General features: G+C 35.1%; 3 protein-coding genes across 3 annotated transcripts; all 3 read left to right on the forward strand.

Annotated features, from left to right (window-relative positions):
- The first annotated feature begins 749 nt into the window (after positions 1 to 749).
- LOC113493858 lies at positions 750 to 4,987 on the forward strand. Its single transcript, XM_026871890.1, has 2 exons — positions 750 to 1,306; positions 4,331 to 4,987. Exons 1-2 carry the CDS (start codon positions 1,233 to 1,235, stop codon positions 4,713 to 4,715), a joined length of 459 nt encoding a protein of 152 aa, XP_026727691.1. The 5' UTR covers positions 750 to 1,232; the 3' UTR covers positions 4,716 to 4,987.
- Positions 4,988 to 5,505: 518 nt separating this feature from the next.
- On the forward strand, positions 5,506 to 8,279 carry LOC113493916. The gene is made up of 3 exons (XM_026871948.1): positions 5,506 to 6,971; positions 7,425 to 7,928; positions 8,213 to 8,279. Exons 1-3 carry the CDS (start codon positions 5,937 to 5,939, stop codon positions 8,267 to 8,269), a joined length of 1,596 nt encoding a protein of 531 aa, XP_026727749.1. The 5' UTR covers positions 5,506 to 5,936; the 3' UTR covers positions 8,270 to 8,279.
- LOC113493917 (uncharacterized histidine-rich protein DDB_G0274557-like) lies at positions 8,229 to 15,657 on the forward strand. The gene is made up of 4 exons (XM_026871949.1): positions 8,229 to 8,291; positions 12,073 to 12,125; positions 13,870 to 14,194; positions 14,856 to 15,657. The coding sequence occupies exons 1-3, from the start codon at positions 8,277 to 8,279 to the stop codon at positions 14,192 to 14,194; spliced, it is 393 nt and encodes a 130-aa protein (XP_026727750.1). The 5' UTR covers positions 8,229 to 8,276; the 3' UTR covers positions 14,856 to 15,657.
- The last annotated feature ends 921 nt before the right edge of the window (positions 15,658 to 16,578 follow it).

Here is a 16,578-nt window from a genome sequence, read left to right on the forward strand (position 1 = left end):
ATCATATTTTTTTTTAGTAAAACATAGCATTATGTATGTTTAGAGTTGATTCCCATATTCATTCTCTACATAAATCAAGTGAAAGGATAAAATATGGCGGTTGTAAATTAAGATGAAGTTGATGACCAAAATAGACTCAAAGACGGAGCGTCCAAAATAAATTAAACATTTATGAGTTTGGGACTCGCACGCACCATTTAACGATTATCCACGGACCGGCACAAATCACTTTATAATGTTCCTTTCTGGCAAAACACGGGAAAGCATCGCTTCGCCGTACCTTACATTATCCCATAAAATATGCTTGGACAGTTATCCTAACTAAAAATCGAAGTTCAAAATATATTTCTTAATGACTTCTCAACAATTAAACCATTTCTATCTCTTTCCAAAATCTAATTGTAAATGGGAGGTGCGCAACCTTTCAAGCATCGTTGTTTATTTTGAGGACTGTAATTAAGAAACTTATAATTGAGTAGTTAGGATTTTATAACGTACGACCATTAATCTTCAACGTTTGTAGATGTAGATACCCTGATTAGCTTCATGCTGAGAAGAATAATTTTGTTTATAAATGTAATTCGTTAAAGGTTTTGAAACGGTTTTAATTGTGTTCAAACTCTTTGCTTGCGATACTTATCTTTTTAAGTTTTTTTTTTTTGTGCTTTGCCTAACTGTGCTCTGCGAATTTTAAAGTTTATTGAAAAAAAGGCGTATTTTAACCATGTTGGATTAAATGCTAGACTTTCAAGGACTTACGGTAGCTCTCATTTGTGGTAGAAGTAATTTCAGTTTAAAAAATATATTTTTACAGAATGTTATTAAATGAATAGTGGATCCGTACGTTATTGCATAACAGTAATTATTTTCTAGTCATTGTCTAAGAAAATGTTAGTGTAACAACATGATCTCCTGATAAGCACACTTTCATTTTCTCCTTATCTTACATAGAGTAGGCTGTTTTTTTTTATATTTTTTCGTGCGCTAAGTTGCGTGACTGTACTATGTAACCGTTACTACTATTAATGCTCGTTTTTTTCGTTTTGTCTGTGAGAAATTCTCTTGTAATTTGTCGAATTAAGAACGAACTTCCAAAAAACTTTACTAGCTTGTGTAATTCCTTCGACTTTGATGATTTTATTTAAAGTTTCCTTATTTTCCCATGGCCACAATAAGCAGTTTCAATGGAGTTTTATTATAATTTCTAGTTAATGTGAATTGTTTCTTTCTAGATGCAGTTCGTGCTAAGTCTAGCGTTGGTTGCGTCATCCGAAGCGTTTTTCCTGAAATGGGGCTCTGATTCAGCGTAAGTAGATTAATTAATATTTTTATCTAACATTATAATGCTATCTGTTCTTTTTACTTCATTTACAATTATCCTAGCACTAGCGAAATGTGTAATAAAGCGAATGTGAAACAAGGACAACAGTCCATAATGGTCTTTATCACGGTTTTTTAAGCAAGTAATTTAAAAAAGATTTCTCAGAAAAAATATCCGCTATTCGTAATTGATTTTTATATGATACAACACGTTCAAATATAGAGTTTTTCTGAATACCGCATTTTGTGCTTATGATAAACTAAATGATTTCCTACAAGTAAACAGTTAGTCTATAAATAACATTTCTCTCATAAAATTTTGTCCATTTGCTCATATCTACCGATGTTGTTTAGCCATTCTTTCATAATGGAATCAAATCCAGTGTTGCTTTCAACCTTGCTGAAGTATATTTATTATTTAACTTACTATAACATTTGACGTTCAAGACAACACAATATGGAGTTAAAAAAAAAAAAGAATAAGCTATCCATTTATTCAAGTAGAACTTTTCAAACTTCAAAAATCCAAAAGCTACCTAAGCTTCTGAAGTTTTCTAAGACTGGCTGTGAAGAAGTTGTATTTTTCAATATTATACAAAATGAAAACATAGATAATAAGGATAATATTAAAAGTAACAAAAGGTTTTATGCTTCATGGTGGCCACGACAGGATTCGAACCTGCGACCGCCGAATCTAGGTTCGGTCGCTCTGACCTCTGAGCTACGTGGCCTGGTGAAACAGAATTTCAAATTTAGCTTCTCATGAACTTTGCCGGAAATCAGCAATGCAATATGGAACGTAGCAACGTAGACATAGAGTACAATTTAGCGATTCCCGCTGTAACGAGAAAAGCGGGTAAGTGACGGTTTGTATAGACGCCAGGGAATCAAATAGTAAACGATAGAGCAAAAATTGCGTGGACTAAAAAATGAATTCGATTTTAAAAATGCCTTTTTGTATCATCGAACACACGGACGAGGTCGCGGGCAATAGCTAGTATCTAATAAAGCAGCCTTCTTCTTTGTCATGAAAATTGGTTTGGCAGATTGGCACGGACTTCAGAAAGTATAAGATTGAAATAGAGGTGTATATTTTAAATTATTATAATATACTTAATATAAATTATTCTATTCTTTTGTGTTTGTTTTTTGAAGGCATTTCATTTTTACCTAAAAAATAGTGACTTTAGGTCTTTCTGATTTTTTTTATAAGAATATTTATTTTATATTTTTAGTGACAGATTCTTAATTTACTTTAAGTTTTCGTTAAGTGACCTATTAGTTTATTCTAAGTGAATTAGTGATAGTTTTTTAGAGATTTCAATTTTGATATCTCTGTTTATTAATAATTATAATCGAATAACATAAATTAACATATAGGTATTGATAACTCTTTGTCTAATAATCGCGGACAAACATACATACATACAAACAATCGAACTGAGAACCTCCTTTTTTGAAGTCGCTTAAAAACAACTAACAACCTTCATAAACACTACCTACATACATTCTTAAAGGTCAAACTCAGAACCTCCTTTTTTTGAGTCGTGGGTCGGTTAAATCACTAAAACTTTTTCCTGAATGTAACAAATACTTTTCTGAAAACCGCATCCAAATCGCTTCAGCCAAACGCGAGATAATCGCGGACAAACATAGATACATACCTACATACAAACAATCGAACAGAAAAACTCCTTTTTTGAAGTCGCTTATAAAGGTTTTTCTCTATTTGTCGTAAAAAATTAAGAAGCAGTAGCTTTGGGAGGGAAGTAGATATAAATAAATATATACTTATTAATTAGTGCATTATAAATTTCGTGACATTCCAAAGTCAATAAATTTTCTAGAATCCATTAATTTGACTTATAAAAAAAGAATTATTTTTATTTGTCATCAAAGAGTAAAGGCTCGTAATTATTTCGAATACCTAGGTAATGCATAATTGTTGTTGCTGTCACCAAAAGGATGTAATACCACAGCCACATGTCAGCTATCGTGTGTTTGTCAGAAACTACTATTAAATACAGATAAAAAATGGCTTCCTCATGAAAAATATGGAATGTGCATTTCATTGAATTGTATTGAACTTTTTACCCACGAAATGTGACTACTATTTATTGTATTTTTGTTCAATACTGCGATAACTTGATATAATCTATCCAGGTAACTGTGAAAAGCAATGTAGCGATTCATAATCAATTTCATTTTCGCCAGTTCGCTACGCGAGTTAGGTTTCGCTCTCGATGGACTGAGTAACATACTTGTTTAGCCTGCGTGTCAAACCCAGACCGGGATGAGAGTATCAAGAGAAGGGTTTATAAGAATCAATGGCAAAGCTTTGTAAGTTTGAAAGTGTGTGTCAAAGTAAATGTTGGATTTTGGGTTTTGAGTTCTATAATTATACAAGGAAAAATATCTAGAGCACTGCGAGCTGTCGGCTTTTTGTAACCAGCCAGAATAGCATGAATAATTATAGCTGGTTGTTTTTCCGTAATAAAAAAAATATATGTAATTGGTGAACCATTTCCTTAGCCTGTTGTGCGGAATTCTCAGTGCTGCGAGTTCTACTCGCTTTTGACTTCTCTTTTGAGTTCTACTCGGATTTTTCTAATATATTCCTTGATCTGAGTCGGAAGCGCATAATTATATTTTATTGCATTATCAATTCTTTAAGTGTCAGTTATGTTATTTATTTGTCATTATTGTCGTTGTATAATACCGTAAATAACCTTACTAAACTACTCTGTGCGAGCGATGAGTTGAGGATTCCGTTTACGAGGGCGTGTCATGCTATCGTTGTGTTAAGTTAGAGTAAAATATAGCTGAGCTTTAAATATGATGCTTATGGATACCCATTGGTCAAAAAGACACTGATACGTCTCACATTATTCTTGCTTTTACACACATTATCCTCTCAATATTTAACAACTTATAAGAGGTTGCAAAATATTGAGAGGATTTTAGGCTTCACTCTCAATTATTACGTTTTGAAAATCCCTTTTTATTACAGTAGCCAGTCGACAGCCCAAAAGACTTGGGTGCAGCCCCTACCACCGAACATGTCACCGAGCTACCGCTACCAATACACGTACACTCCGTACGAGCCCCGCAAGGTGTACCAGATGCAGCCATCGCAGTACCAGCAGCAGGAGATGGTGCAGCAGAACATGGGCCCGATACCGATCAGCATGCCGGCCGGCGCCAGCCTCAAGCCCGTCTCGCTGCAGCACGTCCAACTGGTCCCCTGCATGTGCCCTGTAGCCCCTGAGGAGGCCGAGAAACTCCAGGAACAAGTTGGCCCCGGACCCTACATGGCTCAAACCTACACACAGCCTTCGTACACCGTCCCACAACAAGTCTCCACGGACAATGTCCAGAATCCAAACAAGCAGTAGAGTCTGGCTATATTTTTTTTTATTCCAAGTTATCCCGCCAATGACTCTCTCTTTTAAAGCATAATTTATTTCATTGAATATTTTATTTATCGTCTTGGATCAGAAACCTCCCATTACAATTTAAATTTATATTCCTCAAGTGGGGTTTTTGTTCTAAGTATAACGAAGACTGATAGAGTAAGAACAACATGTGTTCATTCTAAATAAATATAAAATCTTACAATTGCGCTTGTTTTTTTTTTGCCTTTTTGATTGCTTGTTTATTTGACACACTTTAGCCAGTCTATTATGCTATTCCACTTTTAAATTAGTTACATGCGAAATAAGAACGGCTTCAACTTTTGTTAACAAAGCTCCTACTTTTTTAATGAATCATTTGGAGAATGTAGCTATACGTAACTGCCATTCAAATCATGATGTCGTAACATAAGTCGTATCAGCATCTAAAACAGGTGCAAAAGGTACACTTCAAGACTACAGTCGACATTTTTAAACCACTTGTAATTTTTTTTTCGATATCTAAATTCTAATATAGTTTGGTGGCCTGAATAAATTTGGAATTTGATGAAATGAAAAACCAACAATTTATCCATCAGGATATCTGAACTTTTAGCAACAATACAAGTCTACGCATTTATGTTAATAAGTTAACATTTGAAAGCCTTAAATATCACCCACAGTTTTTCTCTACGGGAACAAAAATCATAGAGGTTCTGAGGTACTTTAACGTTAACCAGAGAACACTTGCTTAGAACAAATTACCTTGTCATTCCTCAGTTTGAGTGGGACTTCTGGCTTAATTATTTTTAGATGGATGGTGCACGCGACCATTGGCCAGCAAGGCGTGCCTCACAGTGTGCCCGATCGGAAACCCGAGGGAAGTAAAGTTACACGAATACTTTCATCATGTTGCTCAAACAACTTAATCACTGAAATCAAACGAGAACTGTATAAGTAGGTATACTGTTCTTGAAAACTGTTACACATGATACTATCGTAAACTACTTGATTTAGAAAAAGTAAGCACGGAAAAAGTCTTTGAGGAGCCAACGCCGCGCGGTTAAAGGTACCTTTAACACCATGAACTGTTTTCTGAAATTAAAAAAATACTGGCCTGTTTGTTAAACGAAACGTTTCCTTGAGAAAATCAAGTGACATTGTCAATTTGCCCAAAGTTTTGTGATTGAAAAGTTATATTAAAAGAAACTAAAATAAAGCAAAATGGTATTTTCATCTAGCAAACCGAAGATTTTATTGCCACAGGATCTTCAAGAAAAGATATATTTATTAAGCAATTTATATAAGCCCACAGATTTAGATTCAGCCAACTATCAAAATAAGGTGAACGCTATAAAAAAACTGGATTGTATATTAAAACATTGCACCAGAAGAGATCTTCAGGAAAGTGATTTTAAGGAACTCCTGTTGTGTTCTTTGACTCTAGTGTATTATTTTGGGATGAGGTTAAAATTGAGCAGATTAACTTCTAAGTACTGGTATTGGTGTGGTAAGCGACAATTTCTGAAAGCAGAAGCAGCTTTCCAAAAAACAATGGACATGCTCTTACCAGAATGCAGCGAGATGACAATCAAAATCACTCTGAAATTTTTCACCGATGTCTCGCTTTGGAACTTTGAGAGCTTCGTCGGTCAGATTTTAGAAGTCGTTCTCTATTTTAATCGAGGCATGACTATTCTGTTTAACCTGATGCTCACAGATATACACTATGTCCTATTCACTGATGTCAAGTCCGCTAGACATCGAATGAGAGTGTTTTATGAATTACTCAAGAGTTCAAATTGGGTCATCGACAAACAAAAGCTTTTACCATTTGTCACACGATTGCTGGACTTTTTTGCTTACAGTATATCGAGGAACGATAGTAAAGCAAGTGTGTACAGATACTTGAGAAAAGGATTTGAAGTGTGTTTACGTCGCATTTTCGAAAGAGTTGAAAACTCACACAGACTGATGATTATAACAACTATGCTGAACTGGTTTTCTATGGTCAATATGAATCATGAGGACGTTCTAGAGTTCTCTTCTTTGCTGGACCACGCGGCACGGTTTTATCATGTTAATTCTTATAAAGAGAGCTTTTCCGAAGGTTTGATTGAACATGTTTTGATAGAATTGGTGGGTTCCCCAAATGTTACGTACAGCCTCGTGGGATGCAGGCTCTTATCAACATTTCTTGATCGACAACATAACTCAGAGTTTCTTATCATCCCTACGATTTACTATGAATTTTCACAGGTACGTGCTAAATATTTAGTTAATGTACTAGATACTATTGTTCTATTCCCTCCCAGCATCTCATAAAAATATAATTAAGCTAATATTTTGTCATCCGTATTAAATTCTGCCGACATAGCATAAATTAAATCAATTGGAGGCCTTTGTCAGTCAGGTGTTCTTCGACGTCTTCTCCACACTTTTTCTTTCCAATACAAGAAGACTTTCAAAGGACACGTTTGCAGTTTATATAATGATAATACTAAATGTCTTTTATCACCGGTCATTCTGGACAACCAAGTTCACATTTTTGTTTTTCTCTTTTTTATCATTTCTGTTTCTCGACGTTTAAACTTTTCTGAACTTCCATTATCATAATAAACCAAATCCGTTAAGCCTTTATAGAAATACAGTGAGACGAATGAAGAATCATTTATTCAAATGCATTACTACAAAACTTGCGATTATCTTTAGGTGCGACTAAAAGTTGGATATTATGACCTTAAGGACAAATTTTTCCTACGATTTCATAGAGAGAAAATGCATGATAACCTTCTAAAAGCGGTGAAGAGTCACTGCACGAACATTGTGAATTTAAAGATCATATATTCCATTATCTGTTGTTTGGTGCTGGAAGTGCCTTGTGGACTGACTGCCGCTGCGGCGGCGTGCATGGTCATGGCTATTCAAGACTTGGCACTAAACGGAGAGAACATCCCAGCGCCGTGCAGATATTGGTTGCACGCAGTTGTCGTATCTGTGATGTCCTTAATTTGCTGGGTCCACAAAGCTCCTGTACTATATACGTATGTCAACCATATTATATCAAGGCGGGCGAAGGAGGCACCTCAACTGAACCCGCCGATCATGTACTATTACAATATAGGCCGGCATCATGTTACTTGGAATAAGCCTACACTTTTTTTCGAAGATTGGGAACTGCGTTTCGCGCTTTGGAAGCATTTCCAAGAAAGTCAGGTACCTAATTATTTTCCCTTTTTTGTTAAATTCCACTAATGTCGAATATTGGGCTCATCGGCGCACCATGAGATAGGCCTTTGTCCCACTATGAACTGAGACAGGCTGATGATGATGATTATGATAATGTACTAATATCGTATGAATTGTTTAAACACACAATATTCATACTTTAAATACCACTGTCAATTGAAAAAATAAACCTTTGGGAAAGCAGTCACCCAGACCAGAGTGGAGAGAAAATGTTGTATATCACTTTAATAGAAATAATAAATTTGTTTTAGACGGAAAAGAATCCTGATAAATTAGGAAAAATACCAACTCTAGACTTGCGCAAGTAACCAAGGAATGTATTATATAAAGGTACAAATATTTATTTAGTGAAAATACACTTAGCGGATGGTCTGTGTGCAATTAATGATCGGTTACGTTTCTCATTCGATTACCAGAGTATCTGAGGAAGTAGTTCGCGTGGGCCAATGGAAGTGCATATTATATGAATTCAGTACTTACAGTTAGATTACTCGCCAATTGCTGTTTCCGTATGTTCGCCATTGAATTAGTTACGTAGAATTCATCATTTTTTGCTATGTCATGGTAAGTTTCACTTTTGCAAGATACGCAAGTAAATACTAAGTACGTACATTTTATATGACTTTAAATATAACCCTGTAGCCAAGAGACATTTCGATAATCGATAGTAATGTCAGAAAACACTTGTGTATTGTTAAAAAGTTATTTGACACATCAAAACGAAATGTCATTTCCATACATTTTTGCTATAAGCACTTTCTATTGACGCCAACGATTGTAGATAGAAAAAATAACGTTAGTAGCGAAGTAATTCAATTTAAAATTATACAACCCCCGTATTCCATATCAGTTTTAAAAAAAGTTTTTAATTAAATAGGTTTTAATCATTCTCAGAATTTTACGTGAAGAAATGAATAAAAAGAGCAGTAGAACTTTCAATTTTATCTTGACATCACTTAGGAATGGAATGGTCTACAGATCGGTGTTGACAATGTTACTATTTAAGGCGTTTTACACATGAAGCCCGCGATTAAAATATTTCTAGCGTGTACGGGCATATCAACTTGTTGACTTTGTCCGGCACGTGCTTGTCCTACGGCCGCTTGCAATTCATCAGCGGATTGGGCCGCTAGAGAGAAAAAATTACAAATACTCAACAACAGGTATTCCTTGATCACACAAAATGTTTGTCCTAGACGGGGATCGAACCCGCGACACGTCAGGCACAGTGAGTTTGGGGCGATGACCTCAACCACTCGGCCATCCGGGCAGACAGTAATTTTAATTCAATCTTTATATTTTTAATATAATAGACATTATATTAAAAATCGCCTTCAGAAGACTGAACGTGCTCATGTATTATCGTCTGGCGTTGCTTTGTGTGAGGTCGGCCTAACATGTCATTTTCCGAACTTTCATCAGTTTCACTTATACTTGTAAGTAATGAGACAAAGCTGTTATTAATTAAACATTAGTTGTATTGTGAGTGGGCTGGACCGATGTTATCTGGCTTCGCTTACCATATCAATGAAAGTTTTAATAATGGAGACACGTAAAGGTTACCTTAGAACAATTTTATTGTTTACATGTTTACGCTAATAAATATAATGAGGTCGTTGTATTGGTGATATTGTTTGCTTGTTATAGTCATTATTATAATCATTTTAAGAATTTACGTTAGAATAATTATTTTTTAATAACGTTTGAACTTTGCTGTGGCTCATACATAAGTGCAAAAGTAGAATACTTTTTTTACGATCAAATGTTGTCAATTATATTAGTTCACCAATCAGTTGGATTCCAAGTTGATTTGTATTTATAAGTAGGGCAGATGCGACTTATAAATAGCAATTAGACAATATCCAATGAAAATGGTCAATCAATTTTATGGTCTCAGTCACCATAATTCGATAATTATTGTTTGAAATACTTGGTTACGCGGCGTGAAACGGTTTTATAAAAGGTAATCGCGGATTACGGCAATCTATCAAAGAAGTATTTGTAGAACAAATTATTAGTTTGCGGTCACAGTACTGGTTCCAATTTATTTAAATTTAAGTTTTAATTAAATTATTTAGTTACAAAATTTAGGCGATGATTATGGCAATTGAAGCAATAGCTTATTAATTAACTTTTTTTTTATTCTCCTTAAAACTTGAAGAAAAAAAGGAAAACAAAATGCATGTGATGTATATTTGACCAAAACTTTTAAGGGTTTAAAATGCAGTGCAGTCTACTAAACGTTCGTAAAGTTTATTTGACCTAAGGATGTAGGGCGTTCCAAGTAAAGCGTACTGTAATAGTGGCTCATTAGGTGCGCAAAGGGTCAGTGCTACGCCACGGAAGTGTCCGCTACGAGCCGAGGCTGACGATGACGGCTCGTTCGAGTTTGCGCACTGCTGCGTTCGGCATTCGTCATAGTCACCCCTCAATTTGTTACCACAAGTAAATAAGCCTTGTTTATTGCCTCACACTTGTATTTTTCTTCGACAAATAGTAGCTTTTATTTACGTCATTTTGAATACCATTAGTTATCAATGCCACTTTCGAGTAGCTCGTTATATTAGACTGTATAGTTATTTATAAATTTTACAGTTCATAGTTACGTCGGCAACAGCAAAATTGACTTCAAAACGTCCAAGTACCTAGGCTTATTACTATTAGCAAAGAACGTGACGGAAGTTTCTTACGTGATCGCTATCAGCTTTCGTCAGGCTAAATAATTATAAACAGAAGAACCAAGCCATTGCAGCTATTTTTACTTGAAAGTACTCTATATAATGTACCTACTTAACAATAGCATTTATATATGAAAAATATATGCTTAAATCAAATCCCATGCCCAAAATCCATGAGATGTGCAAAGGAATTTCTTATGCCCCAAAAAGCATGACATGTTTGTAACACAATTTCCATCACCTACAAAACGGTTAATTTTGTTTGTAGCGGTTTCCACTAGCTAAATAGGAAGCTTCTGCGACAGTTCCTAGGTAATGATACAGATAATAGCGCATCATTAATATGTAGTGATATTTTCATCTAGCTCTTATCCGTTCCTACTAAGCAACAAGCGGGAGGGGCTGGATTTTTCTAGATCTATATTAGAGAGAGTTAGCAACATGCCAAGTTGAGCTTCAGAAATAGGACGGTCTGATATCGCAGACAAAATACTCGTGGTTGGTGTTAATGTATGGCATATATAAGTATTGATAGGCGCATCGGCATTCATTGCCAGTTAGTTGTTTGACTCGGGCGCATCACATTGCAGTGGGAAAGTGCAATTTTTCCGCAAGTGCACAAAAGCGTCGCACGCGTCATCCATTCAGCGCCTGACTTTTATTCTCACGCGCATCTCTCCGTAGGTTTTTTTGTCGCGAATAGTACAAGTTTATCTGTTGTGCTTTTCACTACATTGTTGTATAACAATAGATACGATTATGGATTGTAGAAGTACGGTAAGTTTTTACTAACCCGCTGAGAACGTTTATCAATTTGCATGTCGTAGTTTTAAGTGTTTTACTAATATGCAGACAGTATACAAATGATTTGTTCTGCGCGATCTCTCACGTTTTTAATGAATATACATGTAATTAAAGATTTATAGGGGACTAATATGCGGCTAATATAAATTATATTTTATCACTTTTCTCATGCTTTTTGCCTAAGCTTTTAACTAAGATGAATGCTCGTGTTGTTATTTAAGTTAATTACTATTAAAATGATTTGCGTGCGGATACAATTTACAGCTGAGTTAGACTTAAAAAGTGAGGAAGTTATATCGGTTTTGTTTTTACTATTTGCTTCAAAAAGTAGAGCGTTGCATTGCATGTCACGTTGACAGTCTAGAACAAAAACAATGCGTACGGAAACACAGTGTTTTCCACATTTGCTTTATTATGTTTTATCATGAAATATCTTCCATGTGCTGCTTGGAACAATCACGCTGTCGCTCGTAACCGCTAGATGTAGACTACGATGTCAGTAACACACTGTTTTGTAGTTTATTCCTAAATGTAAGCTGTGTTGTACTTTTATCGTTATTTTGAATACCAAATTGTTAAGGATCCTTTAATGGTTTTATATATTGACCCTTATTTTGCTTCATTTGCAGATTATGTTGAGTTTCATTATGCTGCTGGCGATATTAGTAATTACAACGGAAGGGTAAGTCTTTCTAAGGAGGTAGCTTAGCCATTTTACAAGCTTTTAGGTACTTTTTCCTGAACGATTGCAAAAAAGATGTAATGTATGGAAATGACATTTCCTTCTGGGTCACGTGACTTGAAACTGTCATGTCCAATATGAGTTCTTTCTATCAACACTAACTATTGTCAAAATGTTACTCTGATGGTAACTGGTTTGAAAACTCCAAGTTTTAATCTTACGAATATTATGATATCCAAATCTAACGCAAAACGATACATCCCAAAACTATGTCTATCTGTCGACATTTTTATTTAACCAGCTTATTTTTTTTCTGGTTCATAGAATGAATTGATAAAACGAATAGAAAAGAGGGTCTTTAAAATCATAGAGTCAATGATACTCGTGGGTCAGGTACCGTCGTAAATCCTATAATCTTACTGGCCTGATGCTGTACCTTTTTTCCGGGGTGAAACTTTAATGACTTCAACCCACGCCGAGGGTACGGCGAGGGTTGAGAGTCAGGGTCAGGGCCAGAGTCACGGGATCGCTCGCGCATGCTCAGCGAGGCGAGAACCTAAACCCTGCCTTATTCCTTCCATTACATACTGCAAAAAATAAAATCGTACATCGTCCATCGTATCGCAATACAAACGGATACATTTTTATAAATATATATACCTATATAATTTTGAACACATTACTGATCCATTTATGGGGCTACGGTTAATTTATGATTTTAGAACGATATTGGTTTTATTAACATTGAACTGTGAAGATATCTTTAATCACCATACATTTATTCATATTATTATAACTCGCAATTTGGATGGAATCTCGTGGATAATAAAAGTTAAACTCATTCGCCGAAGTTAGTTCGAGTATTTTTTCTTTTATTAATACTGTAGATGAAAATGTGTTTGCCAAACGGCCTCTTTTTACCTTATGAAATCAATCAAGGAAAGCCTTTGACATTTATGACTACTACTTTTGGAACTGATCGTCATTCATAGATCTTAACCAACCAACCTGTCTTGTCATGTGAGACTAATGTTTAATGGCTACCAAATCGAAATACCAAAAATAAAGTATTCAGTTCAGATGGGTAAAACTAAATCCGAATCCAAAACACCCTAAAATAACGTAGGTAGGAGATTTCGCTATCAATATCATAAAAACTCGATCCCAATCACAATCACAAGTATTACGAATTCCATTATACAATCGAGGGAATGAAATAATGGCCAACGTAGAAATTGCACTCACGCGCGTCGAACTAGGAAGCTTCCGAAACTACCGGCCTGTGAAGGAACCACGCGCTTTTCACCACGAGACTATACTACTAACTTATAACCAACATGTAAACACCACAAGCACTGGTATTACCACGTCGCCTTATAGTCAGCTTTCGGAACGACACTAATTATAAACAATTGCCTTGTTACGTTTAATAAATAGCATGTCGTTAAGACACAATAACACACATCACTGTTTCATAAGTGAAGTGTTTTCGGATTTCGTAATAGGAAAGAAAGAAAATATTGTATAAGTTGTGGTGTCAACTGATGCGAGAATTTTTGGGAAATTGTATGATGCTTCACGGGAGACGCATCATTTAAATTTTAAATTAATTATTTGCTTTTAATATAAACTTAACGAAATTAATCATCTATGCAAGAAAAATAATGTTGAGTGCGGAAGATTTATTTGTGAAAATTTATTTAAACAGCCTAAAAATTGCTAAACTGGGATATTCTCTTCACAGGCGCAACAAGAAGGTGGTGATCCACGTGCCGTACAAAGTGAAGAAGATCAGACACACGCACACGGTGTACAAGACGATACACCATCACCACACGCACCACGAACCCCACGTAGACCACGAAGAACACGAGCATTTCCACCACATGCACATACACGATGAGCCGCCTTCAGGGCAGCACAGCCAGCCGGTCCCGGGGATCGGGATCCCGGAATTTCTTCCGGACCTTCCGGATTCCGCGCTCGACATCCCTGATGTGCCGTCTCACGAGTATCCAGTCTTACCCGGTCGTCACATCGCACATGTTCCGCTCTATAGAAGGAATTAGGTAAGGTGGTAGTCATCTTGGTCATTTTAATCACACTTTTTCCTTACCAAGTTAATTATTTTTGCAAACTTTTGTTTTGGATATTGAAACAGTTTTGATTAGAAAAAATATGGTTAATTCCTAAAAAAATGGGCTAGCATAAAATTGTCAGCAGGTGATTGAAAGTTGCACAGGAGCCCAAGATTCATCGAAATATGAACGGAGTTTCCCCTTTTATTTTCTCACCATACTGTCCCTGGTCCCCGATTCACTATAATTATTATTGCTTTCTATGAAAACCGATATATTTCCAAGCATAGAAATAGGTATTTCAACTGTGACCAAGCAAAACAGGTTAATTGTAAATAATAGTAGAAAACTTTTTACCATAAAAGTGTAAAGTTTCTATTATCAACCCGTGTTTTTAAAGAAGAGTAAATTCTTGTGTTCTTTCGTTTGTTACACAATGGATCCATTTGGCTGCATTTTTTAATGAAATACCGCATGAACAATGCCAATTTGCTAGACTTTTGCTCAAGTTGAAGTCGATTTTCTTATCTGTTTTGCTTTTTATTTTAATTTCTATTTGTTGTATTTTTATATTTATGTTATTTACTTACAGGTATAATATTATGGGACGAAATAAAACAAAATCTCATGAAGAAACTACTTTCTTTTTCAGAGTAAACATCAAAACTATTGTTGTGAGGTGTGACCAGCCATAATCAAAAATGCGTTACGAAAAAATATTTATAAACTCTTCAATCGGCAAATATTGTAACGTATTGTAATCACGAAATATATAAAAAGGTATGATTTGACAGCTTCAAACATATACTTAATTAAGTTGTTAGAATATACGGAAACTTAAAATATTGTACAAATAAATAGTAAAAATAAATCTGCTCTACGTTTCTGTAAACTAAAGACTGACTTGACTATTGTAACTAATTTACTAGAACTATCCTTAGATAAGTATTATAGGGACTTTGATAAATGCTGAATAATGCAATGGAATAATTTAATTCTACTCTTTGAGTCTTGTATTCGAATCGGTGACTCCTTTTTGTATTATTCCGATATTTGAACCAGTCGATACGGTCATAAAACGCCACCGAGCTGTGACTCATTGAAATGTAATTTTACACGACTGTTATGATATTTTAATATGCTTATAACTTGCTGCTGATTTATTCTTTTTAGGACAATATGGTCCTTATAAGTGCACGAGTATTTATAACGCAAGCTGGCATCATCTTTTTTCCTGGTGCTAGCGAAATTCGTTAATCTTCATTAGAATTCGTAGATATATTATATTACTCCCAGATTAGTTTGCGAAAACGAATAATAATAATTGAATGCTCTTGATATTGTATTATCTTCCAATTTCCACTTTATTTAAAAGACAAAGCTGGCGAACGCATCGATTAATTATCATATGTTTTATTATATAAGTTTAGGTAATTGGTTACTGATAAATAAAGTAATTTAAGCATATTTTGTTTTTTATTCTATTTTACCTATCATCAATCCTCCATAAAAAGGCAATTTTTCTGAACATGTTATCTACTAAATAAAAATTAAAAATAATTTTAAACGACCAAGGATGTTTTATGTTTTAATTTAGAAATCTTAATTAAAACATAAAATTCAATGTTCATTCAACATGTTATTAAAAAATACACACGCTGCTAGGAACACATCTGATTAGAAACTGGGAAGGCACAAAATAAACTTGGTTAACTTACTCGCACCATAGGATCCTCTTCACAAATATAAATAAAAAACCGAAAAAGACACATATACCAATGCATCTAGGGCTACAAAATCAATAAATCCAATCGTAACGAGTGATTAAATTTTAATGGGTACACTCTAAGAATTATTTACGAGCACGATCTGACCCTTACAAGTTTTATTTATTGGATGCCACCCCGCACTTAAACGAATAACTAATCGATGTTGTTACCTTACACTGACCTTTTTCTATTTTTATTGGGTTCATTCAACGAACCTACGAGATGTCCATGTTACGTGAATGGGGATTACTTAAAATAAATGGAATGAAAAATGTTGGAATAACGTGTTCATATTCTAGTCCGTGAAGATTTTTACAACGATGTATTCAGTATTTTTCAAGTAAAAATATTAAAAATAACAGCTCTGAGTGCCACAGCGAGAGCTCAGTCGTAACTCTTACAGCATCCACCTTGTGGTCAGACCGAATGCTATGTTTGGAACGGCAGTGAAATAGTTATTACACACAGTGCTAGCAAAAAACAGCTAGCCCCTTATTTCCTGGCGAATGAAAAGAACTCTGCATCAATGAAAATTAGAGCCACAATCGTCCCGTCGCGCACGCGCACTATGTCTTTTAGCATGCTTCGCCGGCAATGGCAATTGTT

This window comes from Trichoplusia ni, chromosome 5 (assembly GCF_003590095.1).
Source record: "Trichoplusia ni isolate ovarian cell line Hi5 chromosome 5, tn1, whole genome shotgun sequence".
Taxonomy (NCBI): Eukaryota; Metazoa; Arthropoda; class Insecta; order Lepidoptera; family Noctuidae; genus Trichoplusia; species Trichoplusia ni.